The sequence below is a fragment of the Oryctolagus cuniculus genome, chromosome 7, assembly GCF_964237555.1.
Source record: "Oryctolagus cuniculus chromosome 7, mOryCun1.1, whole genome shotgun sequence".
NCBI lineage: Eukaryota > Metazoa > Chordata > Mammalia > Lagomorpha > Leporidae > Oryctolagus > Oryctolagus cuniculus.
Window position 1 is genome coordinate 6,727,552 of NC_091438.1, and position 25,482 is coordinate 6,753,033.

Below are 25,482 nucleotides of genomic sequence, written 5' to 3' on the forward strand. Positions count from 1 at the left end.
AGAAGTCTACCATCCACTGGTTCACTCAACAAATGGGGAGGCCAAAGCCAGAAAGGAGCTTCTTCCAGGTCTCCCACATGGGTGCAGGGACCCAAGCACTTGGGCCATCCTACACTGCTTTCCCAGGCATATTAGTAAGGAGCTGAATCAGGAGTGGAGCAGCTAGGGCTCGAACCGGTGCCCATATGGGATGCTGACACTGCAGGCAGAGGCTTAACCCGCTATACCACAGCTACGGCCCCTTAAGTACTCTGTAAATGTAAACTGTGTAGAGACACATAAGAGACTTGAAGAACATATTGAATACATATCTTGCAAGAATTGGTGACTATGTCAGATGTACTGGTTTTGGCTATTCCACTTCATGGAAATTATTTTAAAATTGCGTAGCTTGTGTGAAACCATACTTTTTGGTGCAGTCCCTGCTAAGTGCCATATTACATGCTTTTCATACATCATTTCCAATCCTCACCACAACAGTACAAACTGAGTCTTACCAACACCATTTTACAAATAAGACAACTGCAGCTGGACTAATTAGTGACTTCGAAGCCACACAGTCATGTAAGTGATGGATCTAGCATTTGATCGTGGGTCTTCCGGCTCCAAAGCCTTTACCCTTTTCTGCACACCACCTTCTTTTCTATATCCCTCTTTGTTTTCTGTCTCCAAGCCTGGTTTTCCCAAGGAGCTATCCTCTGTCGTAGCTGTTTTTAGAAGCTTCCCTTTATCTCAACACTAACCATTTTCATAGAAAATGCTTTTCATACTGCTACTGCTACTTAATTTTGCAAGAATTACTGTTCAGTTCCATGAACTCTGCCATAACTAGCCCAAACCTCAAGCAATATAAACTGACTTGGAAGGATCCTTGGAAGATCCACACCCCTCTCACAAAGACCTGTTAGTAAAGAAAAAGAAACCCAAGCATATGTAGCTACCATCGCTGTTATTTATGGAGCACTGACAATGCTTTGGGGGCTATTCAAGGGTCTGGGGCTTTAAACATGAATAAAACCTGGTACCTCTGACGGTATTCATCCTAGAAATGAGACAGACACATGAACAAATAGGCACAAAACCGTGTGCAACATGGATCAGTAGAAGATATATAAAAGTGTATAGTGGAGGATAAACAAGATAGGGATTTGTTGTCTCAGGGAATTTCAGGCATAAATTTATAAAGGATAGACTATAAATAGAAGAGGTTTTTAAGCCAGACCTATATGGAAAAGCATGTCCAGGTTATTCAAAGAGATCTTCAGTTACAATTTTGCACTAGCCCAGAGACCCTAACTTGCATCTGTTTTGGCACCTACATTAGCAGCTGACTTAAAACCTTAGGGGGCCATTCGATCAAGACTGGCTGTTTGTTCTTCAAGAATATCAAAAACATTGGGCACTCTGATAGAGCCTTATAACAAATAGCAAATTCATGCTAATTAAACATGTTTATAAGTTTCAGATAAAAGATACTGCGTTGCTTAAAGTAGTATTGTTATGATTTTTATATAAACACTGTGATGAGATTTTGATGATGGCTGTTATTCCTCTTCCACGATAAGGAACATGATCAGGATCTGTGGGATGTGTTGACCTTTGGTTCTGCAGCAGTGACCTTTCACGGGCACTCTTTCCTGCCTTCCATGTGAGGTCTGAGAACAGGACTCCCCAATCTATGTATTGGACAGAAATCCTAAATCCTTGTCTTCTATTCAGTTAAACCCTGTAATGATAGTTACACTGTTCCTCATCTTCGCTCTTCAAATAGGGGAGTTCATCAAAGCTTTGTACGAGTCGGATGAGAACTGCGAAGTGGACCCCAGCAAATGTTCCTCTAGTGAACTGATAGACCATCAGAGCAACCTGAAGATGTGCTGCGAGCTGGCTTTCTGCAAGATCATCAACTCTTACTGGTGGGCTGGCACCTGAGCTTACAGAACTTCCATTTTATCACTTACCTATCATGACAGTGCTGTTATTCCCAACCACAGTCGAAAGTTCTCTTAATACAGTTCTAAGTAAATCTCTGTTGTAAACAGGAGTACTTCTGAAACTGGCTGTCTACATAAATATACTCTTTCCCAAAATATTATACTACATTCTGTAATACCAAAAGCATTTTTCTGGCTTTCTAAAATATTTACTGAACAGATGTGTCATGAATTTTGGTCATTGCTGTAACCCCAGCAATTGGTGAGATTTTGGGAGATTTTTGATGAACAGTGTTTAGCAAGATTATGGTAAGCTATATTCAACCAGATGGTTTAGTCAGGAACGTCGTGTCATTTTTTTTTCACTGTGCAAAACTAATTTTACAGTAATGCAGAGTTTTGTAGCTTTGGGTTTCCAGTCTCCATCTGGCCTTCTGTGAATTTTCTGCCACTTCTTAGCCATAAATCAGGCAGAATCTCATTCCTGGATCTCTACTGGATCTCTACCGGGTCCTCCCTACAGCTTGGTCAGGGTTGGGTCACTTGTGCTGCCTTGGGTCTTGGCACTTTCACACTTAGGGCTTTGGGTATTTTTCCTTTCTCCAGTGTTTTCCCTCGTGAATTGAAAGAAGTGTTTGCGTCCTGGAAGCAGCAGTGCCTGAGTCGAGGCAAGCAGGACATCAGCGAGCGGCTCATCAGTGCCTCGTTGTTTCTCCGTTTCCTGTGCCCAGCCATCATGTCGCCCAGTCTTTTCAACCTGATGCAGGAGTATCCTGATGACCGCACCTCTCGGACACTCACTCTCATTGCCAAGGTCATTCAGAACCTGGCCAACTTCGCCAAGTAGGTCATGCTGCTACTGCTCTAAAAGCACGCTGTCTAAAAGATATGTGAGGCCTAAAGTCTGGATGTGGGGAGCATCCTCTCTCAGATTGTCATTGTAGTATTAACAAAAATTATCCAAAATTGAGAACATCTTATGTATTAAGTAAACTGCTGTACGAAAATTGAGTGGGATATTTGCAGCCATTGCAACTTTTTCAAAGAATATTCAATAATACGAAAAAGTGATGAAGATAGAATATTGAGTGAAGAGGGCTAGTAAAAATATTTTGGCCAAAAGAAAAAAGATTAGATAAAATGTGATACATATGCTATCATCTGGCAGTGTAAAAACACAAACATCTAAGTGTGAAAGAGTTGAAAGAACAGTCAGAGAAATTCTGTGGTTACAGTCTGGCCACTTCACAAAGGACGGTGTTAAGAAGAATGCAAAAGATGGGAGAGGGGCTATTCTAGATTAATAGTCTAAATGCAATACTCACAACTTACTCAGATGTCAAATTGGAAAAAAACTCTGTAAAAGTCATCTGGGAGACAATTGGTGAAATCTATGAACTGTGTGAGATAATTCATGAATAGTGTTTTAAAAGTCTTAATGTGAAAGTAACATTGGCTGATGTAAGAGATATGCTTTATTCTAAAGAAATGGGTGCTAAAGTGTTGAAAAGTGATACCTACAACTTAGATTAAAATGGTTCAGGAAAAAAAGTAAATGTTTATGTACAAAGAGGGAGAGTGAAAGACAACTTGACAAAATGTTAGCAGTTGGTTAATATAGATGAGAGGCAAATGGGTGTTCATTGTATATTCTTTCAGCCTTTCTGTAGGTTGAAAATTTTTCAAAACAAAGTTAAGAGAAAGCAACTGGGGAGAAACGCACTCAAAAATGCAAACAGCAGCTAACGTCTGTGTAGTTGGAATGAGGGTAAGGAGAAGGGGAGCAGAACAGAGAGGAGATGGTAAATGAGCTCGCAGCCAAAATGAATTTGTTCAAGAAGGAAGTACATCAGTTTGCAGAGGTGGCCGACTGCCGGCGTGCACGTGGCAGAGGGCACAGTCCTCCGGCATGCTGGGTCCTATAGAGCTTAGGGTGGGCTAGGAGTCCAGAGTCGGGGGCTGGGGGGCAGTCGTCGGAGGTGAGTTTCTTCATTCAAGTTTTTCAGGTTTAGGGAGCTTACAAACTTGGGGGAAAAGGCAGAGGGTGGGGTGGGGAAGAGTACAGGGTGTGGCACTGAACCCGTCTCTTGAAAGAATGCAGGGATGAAGGAGTCCATCAGGGAATTTGAGTTACTTCCAGGCAAGCAACTAATGGCTGCAGCTTATGTCCTTGTGCGGTCTGTGGGGACACCCACACTGTCTTCTTTCTTTCCACTTTGCATTGTTTTCAAACCTTTTCTTCAGCAAGTTTTAAGAAATGACCAGCAAGGAATTCCTCACAGGTTTTCTCCATGTGAAGTCTTACAGACAAGTCTGTGAAGTTAGAGCGTTGATGAAACAGATCGTTTTCTAGTGTAAATGGTGGTGTTGTGGAAGAGCACTGTTTGAACTTGGTGTGTCCTCTGCAGAAGCCCATGCAGAAGTACACATATTTACCCGCATTTGAGCCATTCTGATAAAGACTGTGTCTAGTTTATTGTGGGCTTACGCTAGGCCCTGAAGAGAGCTACAGTCTAGTTAGGCTGAGACATTCTCCCATAGCGGAAACAAATAGGCTTGGAGGAGGAGGAGTACAACAGTCCCTTCCCCTCCCCCTTACCCACAGGTTTATTTTCCAAGGTTTCAGTTACCTGTAGTCAGCTGCAACCTGAAAATATCCAATGGGAAATCCCCAAAATCAGTAATTCACATGTTTTGTATACTATTCTAAGTAGCCTGATGAAATTGCCCCCGCCCCAGGATGTGAATCATCCTTTGTCCGATGGAGCCACCCAGTCAGTCACTTAGCACACGGGTTGGTTATTAGATCAGCCATCACAGTGTCACAGTGGCTGTGTTCAGGTGACCCTTATTTTGCTTGGTAATGACCATAAAGCACCAAAGTGCTAGCAATTCAGATATGTCAGAGGGAAGCTGTGAAGTGCTTCCTTTAGGTGCGAAGGCCAAAGCTGCCATAAATGTGCATGTAGGAAACACATGGTGTTCAGTACTGTCCGCTGAGGTCTGAAACAGGTGAGAGTGACTGCTGTATGATGCGCGTGGAAGACGGAAGAAGCAGGCAGTACTGAAGCTTTGTTACTGGTTGGTGAGGGGCTACATTACAAAGAGCTTTAAATGCCAAGAAATATAGAAACAGTTTGACTTACAGAAAGAGTTAGTTCTTCAAAGTCCTTGAGTACATATTAAGGAAATATGTTTTAGTATTTATCACCTACAGATAGTAAAATTAGTCAATACCTCTATTAAATATTATAAATATTATAGCTGCATGTAGTCAACTCAAAATGATGGATTCTCTTTTCTTGAACATGTCCTTTCTCATTTTCTCACCCTCTCCTTTAGGTTTGGTAACAAAGAGGAATACATGGCATTCATGAATGACTTTTTAGAACACGAATGGGGTGGAATGAAGCGCTTTCTTTTGGAGATCTCTAATCCAGACACCATCTCAAACACCCCGGGCTTCGATGGTTACATTGATCTGGGCCGAGAGCTTTCAGTTTTGCATTCCTTACTGTGGGAAGTAGTTTCCCAACTTGATAAGGTAAAGTAGGCTGGTGGAGTGATGAGAGATGACAGATGGAGAGCTTTAATGCACCTGTCGCACGAGGGTGCTCACCCTTTCTGCTAGTTGAATCTTTTGTCCCGCAAGTCCTAGCATAAACAGCTATCAGCTCTGAATAAAATATTTGATCTATAATCAGGAAATTCTAGAAAGCCATGAAATTATATACAGTACATATCCTGAAACTTGCCTAGAAACTAAGTCTGATATAATTATTAGTGCTAAGAATCATGTGGGATCTGACAATCCTGAAGTTTTCTTTCTCCATAGTTGTGAATTAAGAATACACACAGGAATGACCATTTTTAATCATTTACTTTATGACTATAATTCAAGAATTTTGGTATATATATGATACTTATAAGTTAAAGTATAACTTGCCGGTCATTGTCTTGAATTTTATAAAAAGGAGTAGGTTTTATAGTAGAAAATACTCTCATAAGCTTTGGCTAGGTTAATCACAATTTATTGGTATTTCTGTTTGCCACATGTACTCTATAAATATGTATAGTGGTATGTGAGAGTAACTTCAGAAGATGGTTAGTTTTCTATAATAAGGATACATGTATTTGTCTTTCTCCATTTTCCTGTTATCCATTAAGATGCTATGCCAATAGAATTTGAAGGGAAATAAATCCCATGAGCAAAGACTTCCTTTGAGAAACATGAATGATGCTGTTTAGCAGGGTTTGGGACGTGTGTGCGGCAGGCCGCGGCTGCCTGTCCCCAGGACCGCGTTCTCACTCTCAGCAGCACTAGCTGGATGTGAGGTCCCAGCTCTGCCGAGGGTAAATTCCCTGAATATGCGTCCTGGCGCAGCACTGCGGAGCAAGCGCAGGTCTCCCTCGGATAGCGTCTGTGTCCACTGCAGCAGCAGGGAAGAACCTCAGTGGTTCAGAAACAAAGAACACACAGAGGCAGCCATGTGAAACGGCCCAACAGATGAGGGGCCTGTAAGACCCCACGGGAGTAAGAATTCCCTAAAGAAGACAAGTGATGGAGACCAATAAAGCAAGCACTGAAATGTTCGTCTTGTTTGAACGACTAGAATGGGATGTAGTCTTTACTGTTCCAGTTATCCTGTGAAGTAGGCCTGGTTCACCCAGGGCCAGGGTCTGTTTAAGCACTAGGCTTGTCTGTGCAGTCAGGCTTTCTCCCTAGAAGTCTGTGCTTAGTCCTGAAAACCAGGAGTACACCCAGACATATCTCATAGACTTCACCCGATTTCACTGTTGGAAAAACAATCGCAGTAGCTTCCTGATGGAAACTCACTTGGCAGTAGGTCAGGGTTCCCAAGACTGGCTGGGGTAGATAACGGCCGTGCCCACCGTGCCCCGCAGTGCACTGCACCCCGGAATGCGGCACCCCCTGTATGCTGGCATGCATCTCTTCTCACATGATCCTTTTTCTCCGGATGTTCCATCACACCGACCCTCCTCTGGTCTTGAAGTTCCCTTTGGTCTGAAGGTGTTTGGTTCCTCCCCTCACCTGCCCCACTTCGGTCCGCTAGCCTCCCAAAGATTCAGTTTGCTTTGCATGCCTGTTTTAGTTGGAATGGCAACAGTTTGGTTGTTTTGAGCATGTGTTTTCATTTTTTATTTGCGTAATGCTAATTTCTATTTCCTTTCTTTCCTCAATGTCTGCTGCACCTTGTTTCGCCTCCATTCATCTCGACGCCATGGTTCCGCTGCTCCATAACAATGCATTATGAACCTGCCACTCCCCTACGCAATCACCTACCCTTCCCTCCAACCACACCCCTCCATCAATGGGCATCGTGGTGCCCAAAACAACCTGTGGTGGATATCGCAATGCTTGTTATCCAATTAGGGTGAAAATTCCTTCCTACAGGCGACCGTGGCAAAACTGGGGCCTCTCCCTCGCGTTCTTGCTGATATCACCAAGTCTCTGACTAACCCTACGCCAATACAGCAGCAGCTGAGACGCTTCACAGAGCATAGCTCAAGTCCAAATGTCAGTGGAAGCCTCTCTTCCGGGCTGCAGAAAATATTTGAAGACCCCACTGACAGGTACGTGAGAAATAACGCTTACATACTTATTTGTTGGATTTACAACTTGAAAAGTCTTGAGCGATCGAAAAGAATTGTCTGACCTAAGACAAACCCAGTAGTGCTTTGTCGTAAAACACAAAATCCAGGATCACTTATTTTCTGGAATGATAGTATAGAGTTATAGTCACCAAATGTATAAAAAAATCCATATCCTGCTTGGATGGAAGGCTAAGGGCTTTATTAAATTGACGTTTGCATGTATTGTAGCACTTGAAACTCTGCAGGCCTTGCTAAAAGTCCTTTCAACCTGGCTGTGTCAGCTGGACAAGCAGACACATTGTTGGTGCTCAGACTTTCTGAATCGGCCACATATGTGCCTTTAACGGGGTCCCTCGGTCGTGTACTCAGAATGCCTCTTGACAGTTTAAACAGAGCTCATTCAGTATGAATTGGAATCCCTCGGGAAGGCATTAGATCTTCCTCAGGAATTACTGGAATGCTAGTAAAAGGGGACGACAGTGATGGGATGCTGTACCCCGTGTTACGTAAAGTGCACGGTTTGATGAGAGTTGTAAGGCCGAAACCCGCTCCGACAGCCGGTGAACAGTCAGGAGCGTCTGTGTGCCTGAGTCGAAGCCTTAACTCGAGAGTAATTAGCGGCCCTCTGCCTCCCCACAGCGATCTGCACAAGCTGAAGTCTCCCAGCCAGGACAACACAGACAGCTACTACCGAGGGAAGACGCTGCTGCTGGTCCAGCAAGCCTCCTCGCAGAGCATGACTCACTCTGAGAAGGAGAAGGAAGGCAGCCTGCCCAACGGCCGCAGCATCTCCCTCATGGACCTGCAGGACGCGCACGCCGCGCAGGTGGAGCACGCGTCTGCGGTCCTGGACGTGCCGCTGCGCCTGACCGGAAGCCAGCTTTCCATCTCCCAGGTGGCCAGCCTCACGCAGCTGCGGGAAGCCCAGAGCACGCCCCAGAGCGCGCCCCAAGTGAGAAGGCCCCTGCACCCAGCCCTGAGCCAGCCAGGCAGCCTGCAGCCCTTGTCATTCCAGAACCCCGTCTACCACCTCAGTAACCCGATTCCGTCGATGCCAAAGGCCTCCGTGGATTCCAGTTTGGAGAACCTGAGCACTGCCAGTTCCAGAAGCCAAAGCAACAGTGAAGACTTCAAACTCAGCGGGCCCAGCAACAGCAGCATGGAAGACTTCACCAAACGCAGCACGCAGAGCGAGGACTTCTCCAGGCGGCACACTGTGCCGGACAGACACATACCTCTTGCTCTCCCACGGCAAAACAGTACTGGGCAGACCCAAACCCGAAAAATGGACCAGGCCGGGTTGGGTGCCCGAGCCAAAGCCCCGCCCTCCCTGCCACATAGCGCCTCGCTCCGCAGCACCGGGAGCATGTCCGTGGCGTCCGCAGCTCTGGTGGCCGAACCCGTGCAGAACGGGAGCCGCTCCCGGCAGCAGTCCTCCTCCTCCAGAGAGAGCCCTGTCCCCAAAGTGAGAGCCATCCAGAGACAGCAGACGCAGCAGGTAGGGCTGAGTGCGGCAGGGGTGGGCGGCTACTCGCTCCACGTCTCCCTTGGTGGTTCTTACACAGATGGCTGGGGAACTGGATTGCTAGTGAGGTTTGCACATGCAGGTATTTTCTGCAGCCTTTGAATGTAAGGGCGGCTCCTGGCCCGGTAAGGCAGCAGAAGGCTCCCTGACTCAGTACCCTTCAGGGACAAACACCCAGGGGCCTTAGCTTCTTCGCAAGCAGCAGAGCCTCGGCTGCCTGGGTTTGCACTTGGAACAGATCTGTGATGTTAGATGAGTGCAGACACTCACACCGTGAAATCCCTAGGCCAGAGGAACCACAGTGTGTTTGGGAAATCTGGAAGTTAGCCCTTAGCTTTTTCTTAGGCTTCCATAAATAAAGTTTTCCATTCTGGACTAAGAATTTCAAGTCACTGCTTCCATTCCATCCCCCAGCTCCCTCTGGAAATAGCGAGTCCCACGTGTCTTTTCCTGGAAATGGCTAGAAAAAATAAACATCTGAACACCTGAAGGGGTAAGGTAAGGGGTTAAGAGAGGTAGACTCCCAGGTGACTGACAGGTATGCTAAACATTTGCAAATGGACAGCCCAGCTAGTGTCCACCAATCTTTATATGGTAAGAGTTCCAAGCTTTCTTGACAAATCAAACTGTTTGCAAATAATTCGGTCACTTCCACCTTCCATGTTATGTTTTGAGGCACCAATACACACTTTACTCCTTGCAATGAAGTAACTTTAAAAATACATGCACACAAACACGAGTACTTCAAAAAGTTCAAAGAAAATGAAAAAACCATACATGGATTAAAAAATTTTTGTACTAAAATAAGCTATCTTTTAATTCAATTTTCCCACAGACTTTCTGAAGCACCCTCATGTGTGTGTCTGGCTGTCTTTCATCTCTAAAAAGATTTTTTTCCCCTAAAAAGTTTTGCATTCATTAAATTTATTGAAGCCTAATTATACTTTATAAGTACTAGGGGTTTTGTGAGTAAAAGAGTCTGTGACAGATCCTTTTATGCAATAAATCCCAATGTATATCTTTAATACTTTTGCAAAATTCTCATTTAGCTGCTTCTGCCTCTGTTCTGCCACGAGCAGACCCTATTGCTCCTGCTTCGATAGTTGCTTCTTTAAAATAGTGGAACATTTACAGAATCCAGGATACAGAAGTAGAAGAAGGAATGAAAAGCATGACTAAGTTTAGCAGATTCTAGGGGTAGACCTTTGGGCAGAACCTGCTAGTGGGTCATTCTTAATTTCTTAATTTTTATTTTGTCACATTTCCAAAATGCCACCAATTCAATTGATTTAATTAATAGTTATTTTCATTTAAAGAAAACAGAAAATATGTCTTTTATGCACATTATATATTTACATGTTTTATATATATAAAATGTATGTTTAGATACATTATATATATATATATATATACATGCATATGTAAATATACAACAATACCTCGAAAAGTTCATGGATAATGGAGTTATAATTTTTTTTGCTACAAAATTTTTTGAAATCCATGCAATATTTGTTTTTTGAGAGGCAAAGAGGCAGTGAACAATCTCACTCCCCATTTGTGCACAACAGCTGGAGGGCCAGTGCTGAAGCCTTGAGCCAGAAACTCGTCCAGGTCTCGCAAATGAGTGGCAAGAGTCCCATTACTTGAGCCATCACCACTGCCTCCTAGGGTCCACACTGGCAGGAGCTGAAGCCAGGAGTTGAACCCGACTGCTCTCTGGAATATAGGCATCTGAACTGTTAGGCTAAACACCCCTCCTCCAAGGCTCTTGGAAGACACCCTCATACCCATGGATTTCAAAAGAAACTTTGCACCAAAATAACCTTGAATTTTAATTCTATTTGCCACAAACGTTTCCTAGTACCCTCCTGTGCATCTAACGTGTGTGTGTGTGTTAGGAGATGATGCATCCTTCATACCTTGTTGTGAATTTGTTTCCTCCCATTGCTTTTTGCACTAGCCTCTAGGTAGTATCAGGTACTTTCAGAAAATTAAGAGTGCTTGTTGGGAAGAGAAACAAGTAATTTTAGAGATGGAATACTGTGTGGAAAAGACTTACAGTTGGGTGCTGAGGGCAGCGTAAGGGCAGCGCAGCTGAGGCAGGGAGTAGAGCACAGGAGACTAGCAGGAAAGGTAGGATGGGGAAGGCCCCTCCACTTCCTTTTCAGAAAGTGACTTAGATCCAGCCCTGGAAAGAAAAGGAAAATTAAAAAAAAAATTTTTTTTTCTGCTTACCCATTCCTCCTATATCTTATAATCCTCAGTTCCCAGGGTCCCAAGATTCAAGTTAGTTGTTGATAAATATTATGAATTAAATTTCATTTTTGTACTTGTCTGGAAGCCATTGTCATTTATAACATTGTTCCTATGGAAGATTTGACACCTGTCCCATACGCACACAGTGCGTGTTTCTGTGGGCCAGTAAAGGCTACCTGGATGCATGGGAGATGAGAAACCCATACAATGTTCCAACAGCCAATTTAAATATTAATTTCTGTGCCGCAGCCATTGATAAGCTACAGGATGAATCCATTGGCGTGGAGTGGGGTGGGGTCACAGAGACATCCCAGCACAGCTCTGAATAGTCATCTTTGTTTATGCCTTTGCTGCAGTTGCCACAGTCATGTCAGTTGAAGCATGAATCACTGTCTTTTAACGCTCAAGTTTCTGGTTTTTCTATCCTGGCTTTTTCTATCCAGGCGATTCATTCTTTTGAACTTAGGTCATTGACTTTTTATTCCTTATCTTTCTATTTCTTGCTTGGGGGTTCTCATCTCATTCCGTGAAAGTTCTGTATAATCAGCACATTTTTAAGGCAAATTCCTTTACATGCTTTAATTGCAGATTGTGTTGGGGAATTCTCTCCCGAATACTAGAGGATTTCTTTGTGGGGATTGTTCTGTAGGCGTCTATAATTATCGTGGCTTTGTCCCATGCAAATTCCATTTGTATCTTAGCACAAAGGAGCAGCCATTGTTGGCAGTGTGACAAGCTTCAGTGTTCTCCATTTAGCAAGCAGGAAGGAAGTAAAATCCAAGTGAAATAATACACAAAGATTTTTTTTTCCAGAAAGCTGTCTTTTGATTTTTTTTACCCTTTTTAGCTTCTACTTAGGTTTCTTTTTTTTCTCATTTTTGTATCTGTTTTGTCTCTCATGTGTCATGTACTCTATACAAATAATAGACTTTATTTACAAGATATGAGCTGTTCACACTTAGCGTTTTGCCTAACCTTAAGAACTCGGGTTTGAAGAGGCATTTTACAGTAGGCATTTGCCAAAACTTCTAGATAATGGTACTGCAGTTTTCAAACTGGGAGTTGTCCAACCCTCTGCGAACCAACCTTCTCAAGAACTCTCAGAGTTTACTTATTATTTTAGCCCTTTCTTCAGAGTCGACAGCAGAAGCATTATTCATTTATGGGAACCTATACAGACTGAAGTCAACAAGTCTTGTTGATAAATACTAGCAAGGAACAGGGAGCAGAGAGCCAGCCTTTTCTCCTTGGTCCTCACAGACTCAGACTCTGACCAACTGTAGTATCAGTGAAACTACTGTCAGGCTCTTGTGCCCTAAAGCATCCCACCCCAACCCCAACCCCAAGAAATTCTGTACAGCTTTGTCTCAAGAGGGAGGTATTCTTAACAGGAATTTCTGCTCTTATCTCTTTTTCCCTTGTTTCTTTTTCATCTTTCATTTTCTTTGCTGGTCTTTATTTGTTTGTTTGTTTTTAAGATTTATTTATTGATTCTTGCAAGTCAGAATTACAGAGAGAGAGAGGGAGAGACAGAGATCTTCCATCCCAAGATGGCTGCATCAGCCAATGCTGGGCTAGGCCAAAGCTGGGAGCCAGGAATTTCATCCAGGTCTCCCATATGGGTGGCAGGGGCTCAAACGGTTGGGCCATCTTCCACTACTTCTCCCTGGTCCTTAGCAGGGAGCTGGATCATAAGTGGAACAGCTAGGACATGACCTGGCACCCGTGTGGGATGCTGGCGTTACAGGAAGCAGTGTTACCCACTCAGCCACAACACTGGCCCCTCTTTGCTGGTCTTGAGGAAATTCAGTGCCTGTAAAGGCCCTTCCTGAGGTTGTACCAAGATGGATCTGAACCACTTCCCAACCTCTTTCTTTTCTGACTAAAGGAGATGGAACAGTCATTGAGGAAAAGCCTTTGGTACCCTTCCAACAGATGAGAGGTAAGACAGGAAATGTCATTCTCTTGGTGTTAGGCTAGTAATGAATTCTCAGAGAATCTAGGATGTTAATAAATGAATAGCACTTCACTGAGCAGTGAATGCTCACTTAGCTAGTCATTGTCATTTGAAAGAACTCTAGGATATGGTGCTATTAGGTTGACAACCTAATTCAGCAGTAAGACCAGCACACATAATGCTCAAGACAATTGGATGTTATTTTTGTATAGTTCAAAGGAAGAACACATTGCAACAAAAAATAATTTTGAAATAAAAATCACCTCTATTTTCTTCCAGTCTAGTATAATAACTATTTCTGACTTAGTAGTTTCTCATGGGGCCAGCATTGTGTTGCTGTGGGCTAAGCTACCCTGTGCAATGCCAGCATCCCATATGGGCAAAGGTTCATGTCCCAGCTGATCCACTTCTGATCCAGCTCCTTGCTAATATGCCTGGGAAAGCAACAGAAGATGACCTGAGTACTTGGGCCCTTGCCATGCATGTGGGCCACCCCAGTTGAGTTCCTGGCTCCTGGCTTCAGCCTGGCTCAGCCATTTGGGGATGTAATGGCCATTTGGGGAGTAAACCAGCAGATGGGAAATTCTCTCTCTTTTCTGTAACTGTGCCTTTCAAGTTAACAAATAAATCTTTGAAAAAATGAAACATCAGTTTCTCATGTCTTTATGATTTTGTTGAGGCTTTTTTATAAATAGAAGGAATAATTAAGATTGGTCTGATATGTTTGTCCATTTTATTTTGTTATGTTGACCACCTACTGTATGTTAGACAAAGTGCTAGGATATATTAGAAAGTGGCTGAAAGTAAGAGTCAACCAATTAAGTAGGAATAGACTCAGAATGATGATTTCCCTTTGACTAATGTCCCACCATTCATTGGACATTATATTAGTCCTTCTGAAGACAGAGTAGCCGCCATCCTCACCCATAGAATCAATCAACCCTTGTTTTTACATCTTATTTAGTGTTTCTCTAATTGTTTTAATGTGCTGTTAGAGCTAAGATTGCTCCTGCATGTGTTCCTAGGAATGGCATTGGTTTGCATTGCTTTTACAGACACTTGACAGGTACTTGTAACAAATCACAGGGAAAGAAAGTTCATTCAGGCGACTTCTTGTTTACTACATGAACAGAAAGCTGTTGAGTTAGCTGCCTTGAAATGATACATTCTAAACAGTGGTTATCAGTTTTATTCACTGCTTTATTTCAAATTGCTATTGAATAGAAAAGCCTGGTTTCACAGCTTTCCTGTATTCTTTGTGCTGAAGTGACAAGATTTAAAACTAAAATCTTGTTTAAAATGGTCTCCTTTAAAACTTGACCTTCTACTAATTTGTTAAGCCTCGATGTTATATATCCTTTTGCCTTTCAGATGCACATACATCAAACAATAACCTATCTTTAGCAGTCCTAAAGCAGTTTATTATACTCCGCTTTTAAAGTCCAGCAGGGGGAGAACTGTGGTATATGTGTCTGTGTGTGTAAAGTGCCTTGAAGTTTACCAAGTGCTCTCACAGTCTATCCCGTTTGTTTCTTGTTAGAGATATTTATCTTCCTTTTATAAGTGACACTGGGTCCCATAGGTAAATGCCCAAAATGTGATATTCAAAATTATTTGTGTGTACAAGGTAATTATTAATCAAGTACATATTTTAATGCATATTAAAAATATATGGCCATTTATTTATAAACATACATATATATATATATAAACATCAAATTCAGAGTCTTACTGATGTTGTTTAACACAGGGCTTACCTAATTTAAAAGGTGGTTTTAAATGAGATAAGTAGAAAAAAAAAGAGAGAGAGAGATAAGTAAATAATGTATCAGTGAAAAGCTAGGGATGACAAAAGCAATAGGTGTGGTTATACAAATAAATGAAGAGGCACATCTACCTACCATAGTGGAGACCGGGTGCTAGAGTTTAGGACGTGCTTGCATGTTTCTGATACATTGAGGGAAAAGCCTTTATGAAAGGAATTGCTAGCTCACTCACAGTTGAACTGCATACATCCATCCTCAGGCATGGAGCCGTTTCCATTGATGTAGATCTGGAATCTGAACAGCTCTGAACCAGCTTCTTACTCAGATCTTAGACCCTCATACTGCTTCCGCCTGTGTAGTTAGTTTTCAAGTCTCTCCTAACCCATCTTTTATCTGTGTAACAGGTTGTAAAATCTAATCTTTCTAACTCTCAAGGTCGTCAAAAACATGCCTTCTTTTAAAATGTCTTTTTAGGTTCTATTCAACTAGGTTCTATTCCAAAGTGAAATAAAAATTCTTAGAATGTATGGCATTGCAGAGGAGAGAAAATTCTCTTCAATTGTGAGCTTATGGAGTATTGGTCCTCAAATATAAATCCATCTGAATTATAAAAGGCTAACTCGGATTACAAGGTTTGCCTCCTTCTCCCCTCCCCTGCCCTCCCCTTCGCTCTCCTTCCCACAACCCCTCAGGCCAGTCAGGAAAAGTTGTGTTTCCATCACTGTTTGTGGGAAAAGCACTAGCGTCCTGTAGCCTAATATAAAGTGCAGTGTCCAGTGCCAGCTTTCTAGACATAGATGTAGAAATTACAGACATCTGACCTGTCTCATTCGGAAGTTTCCAAAGGCCTTCCACACACTTTACTATTTCACCAAGTTATTATTATATTACCACGTCCTCAAGCTCCCTGTTAGGATGGTGGTGTTGGCTATGGCAGTGGTAGCCCTATTCAGTAGATTAGGAAAACTGTATTTAAGGGACTAAGTAACTTGACTACTGGGTGTCGGACTGGTTCCTGAAAGGCAGAATTTTTTTTTCCCTAAGATTTATTTATTTATTTATTTATTTGAGAGGGAGAGATGGAGAGAGAGCTCTTCCATCCACTGGTTCACCCTCAGATGGCTGCAGTAGCAGAGGTGGGCCAATCTGAAGCCAAGAGCCAGGAGCTTCTTCCAGGTCTCTCACGTGGGTACAGGGGCCCAAGGACTTGTGCTGTCTTCTGCTGCTTTTCCAGACCATTAGCAGGGAGTTGGACCAAAAGTAGAGACTTGAACCAGTGCCCATATGGGATACTGATGCTGCAGGTACCAATAGGTTAAGCAGGTTTAACCTACTATCCCACAGCGCTGGCACCAGCCAGAATTCTTAACTCTCTATCTATATTGGGAAAAGGCTATATATCTTGCTATCCTAGCAAGATATAAAAATCCCTTAGACTATCCAGTGCCCATTGTTTGGATCCTGTATGTATCGAGAAAGTTTGTTGTCTAAAATATGGACTCCTGAGTGGTCTTAACCCATCAGGAAGTCAGTGGTGTATAAAAACCAAAATCACTTATCCTTCTCTTTGTCTAAGTGGTTATAATGAAAACCACACATATTAGGTATTCTGATACATAAATTGGCACCTTGTGAGTTTAACATTAGTCAGTTCTTGGGTTCCTGGTCATCTCTGGGTTAAACAGTTGTTTCCTAACCTGAGCAGTCAACCATTATGTCTCTCATTCGTCATCATCAGTAGGTAATTTAGTTAGTACCTAACAGCATTTGGACCACTGGGCAAGCAGAATTAACAGTTTTAAGGCTTTGGCTTCTTGCAGAGGGAGAGAAAGCCTGAATCTTGGATGTGAAGTATACAAATTGCTATTTAGAATCGTCTGTTCTTACACAAATGGATGTTCTGTTTCCCCACCCCTGGTCCTGGCCTTAATAAAATATGACCTTGGTGTGAGAAGGTGTATTAGAATGCTGAAAGATCAGCGTTAGGACTTCCAGGAACCACTGTGTGAAACCTACAAGTCAGGGAGCACTCAGGGAGCTACTCGTGACTGTTTCTGATGCAGGTTCAGTCACCCGTGGACTCTGCCACCATGTCGCCTGTGGAGAGGACAGCAGCCTGGGTTCTGAACAACGGGCAGTACGAGGAGGATGTGGAGGAAACTGAGCAGAATCCAGACGAAGCGAAGCATGCTGAGAAGGTAAAACCTCGTGCGTGCTCACTGACGGTGCTGCGCAGCCAGAGGCCCCGCCACCTTCTTGCAGGACTTGACCCCCCCCCCCACTCCTAGCGCCACCTTGGCCTCCCATGTTAACTCTTAGGTGTGTACCTGCGTGTAAGAGGGCAGTAGCGTGAACATATGTAGGAGGTGGCCACCATGGTACGTTGGAGGAGAGCTGTTGGCTAATGCTGTCTCTTTAATTATAGATTGCCTTAATCTGCAAGACACTGTGCTATCCATGTCTAGTCATTTTAGGTAAATACTTAGTGTCTCTTTAACTTGGTTGTTAGTCTTCAAGCAAAGCCAAAAATAATATAAGGACTAGACTTCCCCTTTATATCTGGGTAACAATTTGGTTTGGGTTTGGTTTATTTCTTTTTGCCTCTTTGGGTTAATGTTAAAGAATGCCCAGCCCTGCAGATAATTATTAAAAGAATATTATCTGCTGCTTAGGTTTTATTTGTTTTTTGTTTTTTTGTTTTTTTGTTTTTTTGTTTTTTTTTCAAGAAAAGTTGACACAGGGCGGGGAGAGAGGATTATCAGACAAGAACCTTGACATCTTGTATAGACTTATCATATTAATTGACAACCAGACAATTAACTATGATTATCGATGCAGTCTACCTCTTCAGGCCTTCAAGACTCTCACCTTTGACCTTCTGGATGACCGTGTACATGGGGTGGGGAACGTCCAGCCCACAGGCCATACAAGGCCTACAGATTGGTCTTTTCCTGCCAAGGCAGCCACAGGCAGGATTCGAAATTCAATAAATCTGTAGCAGGCAGATCTTTAAGTAGATAATTTTGTGTGGCCTGCAGATGATGTCCAAAATAACCAAATGGCCCTTGGCAGAAAAAAGGTTCCCCACCCCTGGTTAGAACCATAATGTTGGGTGGGCAGTAACTGGTTGTCTGCTGGTCAGTTAAATGTGAAAACAGCATGGGAACATGGATTTCAGGGCACAGAGCACCCTGCGAATTGATCACTAACAGGGAGAGAGAGTAGGCCATCCGTGTGAGACCCTCTGCTTCTCACTGCACCTGGGGAACCTCACGCTCGTGTACTCAGCCCAGCGTCCACGACCTCAGTACGAGAAAGGCCGTGCTGCGTTCCTAATTCATCAAGGGCTTCTTAGTGAGGCCTCAGACACGTGTGCTCCAGCAGGAACGGAGCCAACCGAGCAGAGAAGCCGTGTCCTGAGCATGAGCCACAAGGCAGTGTTACTCTGCCCTGGAGCACATGCAGGCCTTGGCTGCCTTAGGGAGCAGCGCCAGCCACCGCTGTGTGAATACGGCCTGTTGACGCAGTGGCTGGACAAGGAAAAAAATCTCGCTTGTCCCCTAGCAGAGTGAGGGAACAGCGCTCCGAGCCGAGATCCTGAGATCTGTCAGCAATCCTGCCGCGCGGTGATAACACAGAAACCATTTCTGTCATAGTCAGGGGATTCTTTAAGCTTCTAAATGCTTGATTTTTTTTTTTTTTTTTTTTTTTTTTTTTTTTTTTTTTTTTTTTTTGCTCGTCTCATTTTATACCATCACAGATTGGATGTGGCTGGTAGCAACTGGTAGTTTAATGTGGAGAGAGGCACAAAAATATATAGATGATAGAATGCCAAGTGAAGATTGCAAATGCAGTTCTAGAAGGCGGGTGCGGCTGCACCCACGTCTCTGCCAGTGATAATGTGAGAGCGCCCTGGCAGCCCAGGCAGCGTGCGCGGCACTGCCGGGGCGGTCCTCGCTCCGAAGTCAGTCACCAGTAGCGTAACTCGCGTGTCTCTCCTCGTCTCTGCTGCAGTACGAACAGGAAATCACGAAGCTGAAGGAGCGCCTGCGAGCGTCCAGCCGGCGGCTGGAGGAGTACGAGCGGCGCCTGCTGGTGCAGGAGCAGCAGATGCAGAAGCTGCTGCTGGAGTACAAGGCCCGGCTGGAGGCCAGCGAGGAGCGGCTGCGCAGGCAGCAGGAGGACAAGGACAGCCAGATGAAGAGCATCATCAGCAGGTGCGGGGCCGGAGGCGGGGCGGCGAGACTCAGAGGAGCAGCAGCAGCCACCACGTTCAGCCACCTGTGTACTCAGTGTGGTGACTGGGTCTCTTCAAACAGCATCCATAGGAGGCCTAGGGCACTGCCTAGGAAGATACAATTGGAAAAATAAAAACAAAGTGACCCCCTTGATATTTCAAAGGAAAACTAGGTTTAGAGAAATCTCAGAATTCCAGCATTCGGCCTAGTGGTCAAGACGCTGGTTAGATGCCTGCTTCCCTTCTCAGAGTGCCTGGGTTTGATGTCTGGCTTCCTGCTGACACACACGCTGGGAGACAGCAGTGATGGCTCAAGCAGTTGAGCCTCTGCCACCCACGTAGGAGACCTAACTCCATGTCCCAGCACCACCCTGGCCAGTGCAGGTGTCTGAGGGGTGACCCAGTGGGCGGGAGCTTGTTCTGACTCTGCGTGTGTGTGTCAGTGCCACTCTCTCTGCCTCGCAAATCTATAAATACATTTTGTTTAAAATCTGAATATCCAATGTCCTAGACTAACTTCACGTTTAAAAACAAGTCCGGAGACACGGCAAGAAGTTCCACTGGTTATCTTTAGGGCCACAGGACCAAGAGTACCACAGATGCCAAGGGAGAAGTTGGTTTTACCAAACATGTACACATTTTTCACTAAAAACCAGGGACTTTAAAATAATTTGCTTAATCTTCATGCATTCTCTGAGATGGGCATTGTTGTTCCTGTTTTACAAATAAACAGGCAACAGATGGAAGTCACTTGCCCAAGGTGACGTAGTGTTGTGAGACCCAGGTGGTCGGGCTCCTCAGTCTATGCTCATGTACACCAGGCTTCCATATTGTCAGTTGCTGTGCCCTGGTTCAGTCAGTGGAGGGCGAAAGGTCGTAGTAGTGGGAGTAACCAGCAATCTGACTGAGAGCCAGAGTGTTGGAGGGGGCATCAGTGGACTGAAATGTGAGTGGCGAATGAGAGACACGAGGGCTACTACAGAGTACCTAGAAAGCTTAGCTCTGTGAGTGAAGAGAGCTGTTGGGCGTTCTTTGTTGTTTGCTTTGATATTTTAACGTGAAATTAAGTTGTGCAAGGGATGGGATCTGTAGAGGAGAAAGAAGAAATGATTATGGGAATACTGTTCACTCCAAAGGAGATGAAAAAGCAGAGAAAAGCCAACCTTGGATGTCTTCTTCAAAGGTGGGGGAGGAGAACGAGTGATCGCAGGCCTTTGCTGGGGAGGTGGGAGAAGTTTTGAGTTTCCTGTTCGCTGGAATACTCAGCCCTCTCTCCGAAATGGTAACTCCTCCTTCCTGCCCCGGCCCAGGCTAATGGCTGTAGAGGAAGAACTGAAGAAGGATCACGCTGAGATGCAGGCGGTTATCGACGCAAAGCAGAAGATAATTGACGCGCAGGTGAGTGGCTGGGAGGCAGGAGAAGGCACTTGTTTGTAATAGCTGCTATTTCCTGATTTCTCCTCCTCGCAAATGCCAAGGCAGGCCCTGCAAAATAGGCCAGTGAAGAGTTCTCGGCACCTCCTCTTGGAGATTACCTCAGTTCCTCTGAGAGCTGCAGCGTTTTGCCTTCCTTTCACTGTGCCCAGTGTGCTACCCCAGCAGTGACAGTGTGCTTAGTCCAGTTGCGTCACGGGTCTCAGCCTAGTGCATGATGGGGTTTGCTTCTTCCCTTACGGGAAGGAAGGCTTTCTGGAAGAGGGTGACCATCCGAAGTGCACTGCATGTGTCTGGCCTGTGATCTCGCTGACCACTGCTTGGCTGTGCTGTTCCTGGTCTTGTCGGTCACGTGCCCTGCCTCCCTCCTCTAGCCCCCGACGGTAATGGAGTTGCAGGGGGAGGATCAGGCAGCTCTCCTCATCACCCCTCCAGTTCTGGGTCTGGCACTGCTGTTCGGAATGTGCTTTGCTGCCCTTCTTTGTTGGCACTGTGCCTAGCGAGCCTCTTTTGATAAAACTTTCTCTTAAAAAAATAGAAAAGCAGCTTGATGAACTCAGAATGTAGACACCTCTGCTCAGTGTAGCCGATGCCTAGGATGCCACCAGGGTGATGACTGGCAAGAGCGTCCCGCAGAGGGACCAGAGGGACAGCCAGGAGGCGGGGCAGGTGCCTTCCCTCCTCTTCATCTCATCAGCGTCAGATACGGTTGTGTTTCTTAAGGTGAAACAGCTAACAGGCATCAGGCACAGTCTTGATAGCAGGTGGTCCAGTCGCTGAACATACGGCCTCCTTGAAGACAACTCAGCCAGGTTTTTGTTTCTCACCCAGAGAGAGAGAGAGAGAGAGAGACTTTGTTCATAGATGTTCAGTGCCCTTGTCTACTTAAGAGCCCGTGGTCTGTGTGAGAGCCCCCAGCGTTCTTAACATGTGCTTACCAGCCTAGTTTCCTTCCAGGTCAGTGTGGGGCGAAGCTCCATTCTCAGAGGGCTCAGCAGTGAGGCTGAAGGCGTAACGTGGGGGGTACCGCGTCGCACACCCCACACTCCTTCACACAGTAGACTTGGAGCCAGGTGTGAGTCGTGGCGCACTCTCATTCGTGTAGTTCCCCCAAAATATTTCTGGATGTTTGGACCTGCTAAGAATCAGAAGAAAGGTTGCCTATAATGGTCTTACTTGGTCCTTTTTGCTTTATAATCTTTCTAGGTGTCCCCAAGATAAATAAGGGGGAGGCAAAGCCGTCTTGCTATACATGCTGTGAGAATTCCCCCAGAGGCTAAAGAGGACGCCCTGGACACAGAAGGCAGTTCAGGGAAAGCAGTGTTGACAGGTTGCCGCTTTTGCCATTTCAGTGTAACAGCATGAAGCAGGGAGAGGCCTACTAACACATGAGAAGTTTCAGTTCTAATGAGACAATGCAGACCTTCCTAACCATCCCAGCCGGCCTAAGACTGCCAGTCTTGAGCAGAGGGAGCCGGGGTGGGCCGTGGGCTGGCTCTGCATGTTGGCTGACTTTGGCCTTCAGAACATCATTAGCTTCAGAAGCTTTCTACTTCCGATCTGCCCCCTGTTTCGACACCCACAGCAAGGTAATCGGGTCATAGACTCAGAGGGAAGATGAGTTGTCAGGGCTCAAAAGCTCTGGAAAGTAAGGACTTGGTCTCCACTTACCAGGAGAGCATCACGACCTGTCGGCATCAGTGACTTGCACTCTGCTGACTCGGTTAATATTTGGAGCCCATACTTCAAGGCAGGGGTTCTCACGTAGCTTAGCTCCCTGGCCTAGTTTGATGGAAGCAAGGCACCTTCCATAGATCAATATCCCACTTCCTGCTGACCACTCCACAGCCAAGACCATCCTCTGCCAGTGGGTCAGATATAAAAAGTTTCCCACTCAAATATATATAGGCATTATTGTGTGATAAATTGTTTTACCAGAGACTCACCCCAGATCCCTAGAGAATGCCTGGCAAATCCACGAGACCATATTTGTAAAACCACTGCACCACATACAAACAAATTATAAACACTTAAAAAGGAAGGGTTCTCACTTCTAGCTGTTGGCTTACTGATCCATTAAAACCTTACTGTAACGAGACCGAACATCCCTGGGCGTCCTTTGGGGTGAATGGCTTTGCATCGGATCTTTTCTTTTGTACGGATAACTCTTACCTTCAAAGTGGTGGCTGGAGCAGAGCAACCCTTGTGGCATCATTGAATAGACTAAAGACATGTTGGCGGGTGAAGGCTTCCCAGCGAGGTAACCCGTGCTTTTCTGTCTCACGTGTACCTTGGTGCACTGGTAATAAAAATATTTGACATGAATACAGTTGATTTCCTTATGCTCAAGTGAAACCCAACAGTAGCACCCAGGTGCCCCTTCAGCTGCCCTGTGCTGCCACATAAGGGCTTGCCCCGCCCCGTCCCCCGCCCCTAGCCACTTCATCTACAAGGCACAGGCCCGCACCAGCCTCCTAACTAGAGCTGCTGAGGGATGAGCGCTCCGTGGTGAGCGGCAGAGTCACCCCTCCCGGACTGTGTAGCTCGGCGTGGGGCCGCTGATGGTGGTACTAAGGAGCATTCCTTAAATATCAGACCATGGGATGTACCGTGCTCCACTCCCAAGCACGAGGAGACAGCGCCCCCCCAGGATGTCTCCGGGTGACTCAGATGGAGAACCTAGATGGGCTCCCTTCCCGTGGAAGCCACGCAGCTGCCTAGTTACTGTTGCAAGTGATATCTCCGCTGTGTTAAATTACAGGTCATAAATGGAGATGAAATTATTCAAACAGGCAAGTAAACCTGTCCGTTCTCTAGCTGAGCAGTTCCCAGCCCTGACCCGGTGTACCAGCCTCCTACACATTCCAGCTCCTGCCACTCCTTCCTGTCAGGCACCGACTAGACTGCTTTGACTTCCAGTCCAGGCGGAACCCAAATATCAGAGCATGTTTTGCCTACTGAACTTGACTTCCAAATGTACATACTGTTTTCTTACTTTTTCTTTTCTTTTGGGGGAGTGTGGTAGGGGACTTAGGAAGAGAGCTCCTCTAGGGGGACACATCCGGGTTAGTTGGGGGAGTTGCTTAGCTTTGGTTGTTGCTTCTAGGCAATAAGTAGTTACCATCTTAGATTACAATGCTTGGCCTGCTTTTTGGCTCAGTAAGACTCAAATAGTCTTCCATGAATACCTGATTTTTATTTTAGATGAGCCCTGGAGAATCCTGCTTTCCTTAGCATTGGGTCCTTATAACTTATCCCGGTACTGAAATATCTTCTCCTTTCATCATTTCAAGAAATGAGTGTCCTGCGTAGAGATCATTCCTAACCATAGGGGAGGAGCAAGGACATGATGTGTGCCTCTTGCCTTTTTGTCTTCTAGTAACCGCTGGCCAATCCTAAACTATTGGCTTTTTAAAAGATCTGTGCTTGTTAGCCCAGTAAGCTCCATTGGCTCTTAATTTTTGTAATATAATTATTGTTCTTGAAAGGCCTGAAAACAGTTACCTTTCCAAAATACAGAGCATCTTATGCTAGATTCATGGATAGTCAGTACTCGGGTTTTATGTACACCTCGTTCTCCATGAGGGGAAGGACCAATTTTTTTTTTTTCTGTAAGTGTTAACAAGCATGTGCTACTCTGTTGTTTTTTCATGCTTTTGAAACTGTGGCCACCACAGGCACTGCTGCTGTGTGGACCCCGCCCTGCCCGCCCACTACGGTAGCACAGCCGGTGAGCAGAAAGGGCTCTGGGCGCTGTAGTCCCCGGGTGGCTTTCCTCACCCCCCCCCCCCCCGCAGCGCGCCTGCCCCTGCGTGCCCGGCAGCGTGTCTCCAGGCTGCGTGCCCCAGCGTGTCTCCTGGCTGCGTGTCTCCAGGCTGCGTGGTGCTGCTGGGCGCCCGGGAGCGGCTGCTGCTTCCTGGTGAGGTGCACGGCAGCCCTGAGCCCTCTGCCTCTGCCGAACCTCACCGTGTGTGAACCTCCCGTGCCCTGGCCTGGGTGAACTGTGAAACCCCAGAGCAGGAAGACTGCTTCAGGCCTGGGGTTTTTCCTCCCGTGCCATTTGCTTCTTACTTTGGTGAGCATGGGAAAAGCCTTGGTTAACCTTGTCTCCTGAAACATGTGGGCTTTGTGTTGGGAAGGTTCTGGAGTACATCCCCTAGCTGCTGGCGCTACAATTAGGGTGTCTCTCCTAATCTTTGTGAGCGTGAGACTGATGATGTTTTCATGGGGTGATTTTTTTTTATGCAGATTGCCATTTTGCCTTTAGTTTGCTCCCCTACACACACACACACACATACACCCCTGGGGATTTTTTTTGTGTATGTGTATTCAACAGCCCTTTCTCAAAATAATGGTTCTAAAGCGATTTTTTGCAGACACTCAAAAGTGAGACGAAAGCAGTGCCCTCAGCGGGCAGCTTTCTGAGTGACGGAGCTGGAATGGCCTAGGAGCTGCGTTCTCTGTTCGTCCTCATGTACTGTTCGCGGCGCCCCTTCAGCCACACCCCTCCCCGTGTTGCAGTAACCCCTCGGTCTGAGCTTCTGGCTGCCTTGTGCCCTCTTGCTGTTGCATCCTCACCTTGTTGGTGACTCTGAACTGCCACCATGTATCGTGTTAATTTTGAGCACCGTGCAAATTCTCTCCAAATGTGCGTGACACGCCCTGTCTGGGGGCTCAGAGCCCATGGATCACATGCACTTCTCCCCGAATGAAACCTCTGGTGCTTCTTTCTTCGCCACCTAACTGCCACGTTCGGT

General features: G+C 45.4%; 2 protein-coding genes across 29 annotated transcripts in view; one reads left to right on the forward strand and one right to left on the reverse strand.

The window, feature by feature from the left end:
• Positions 1-25,482, forward strand: part of RASAL2 (RAS protein activator like 2) — a 419,600-nt gene that overhangs the window by 388,049 nt on the left and 6,069 nt on the right. For 6 of the 13 annotated variants that reach the window (XM_051856990.2, XM_051856986.2, XM_051856995.2 and 3 more), the window contains 9 exons: positions 1,772-1,916; positions 2,541-2,777; positions 5,277-5,478; positions 7,330-7,529; positions 8,190-9,048; positions 17,118-17,252; positions 19,069-19,271; positions 20,602-20,689; positions 23,487-23,517. In XM_051856990.2, coding sequence (XP_051712950.2) covers positions 1,772-1,916; positions 2,541-2,777; positions 5,277-5,478; positions 7,330-7,529; positions 8,190-9,048; positions 17,118-17,252; positions 19,069-19,271; positions 20,602-20,689; positions 23,487-23,517 — 2,100 coding nt within the window. The remainder of the gene's footprint in view (positions 1-1,771; positions 1,917-2,540; positions 2,778-5,276; positions 5,479-7,329; positions 7,530-8,189; positions 9,049-17,117; positions 17,253-19,068; positions 19,272-20,601; positions 20,690-23,486; positions 23,518-25,482) is intronic. The other 7 variants (XM_051856991.2, XM_051856987.2, XM_070077170.1 and 4 more) reach the window with 3 other exon arrangements.
• Positions 1-25,482, reverse strand: part of CLEC20A (C-type lectin domain containing 20A) — an 82,798-nt gene that overhangs the window by 26,977 nt on the left and 30,339 nt on the right. For 9 of the 16 annotated variants that reach the window (XM_051856996.2, XM_051857000.2, XM_070077175.1 and 6 more), the window contains 4 exons: positions 22,898-23,024; positions 21,664-21,863; positions 20,455-21,547; positions 19,266-19,399 (listed from right to left, as the gene is read on the reverse strand). In XM_051856996.2, the coding sequence (XP_051712956.2) occupies positions 21,530-21,547; positions 21,664-21,863; positions 22,898-23,024 (345 nt within the window). In that variant the 3' untranslated portion in view covers positions 19,266-19,399; positions 20,455-21,529. Of the gene's footprint in view, positions 1-11,134; positions 11,264-19,265; positions 21,864-22,897; positions 23,025-25,482 lie in introns of those variants that run through there. The other 7 variants (XM_051857008.2, XM_070077176.1, XM_051857006.2 and 4 more) reach the window with 5 other exon arrangements.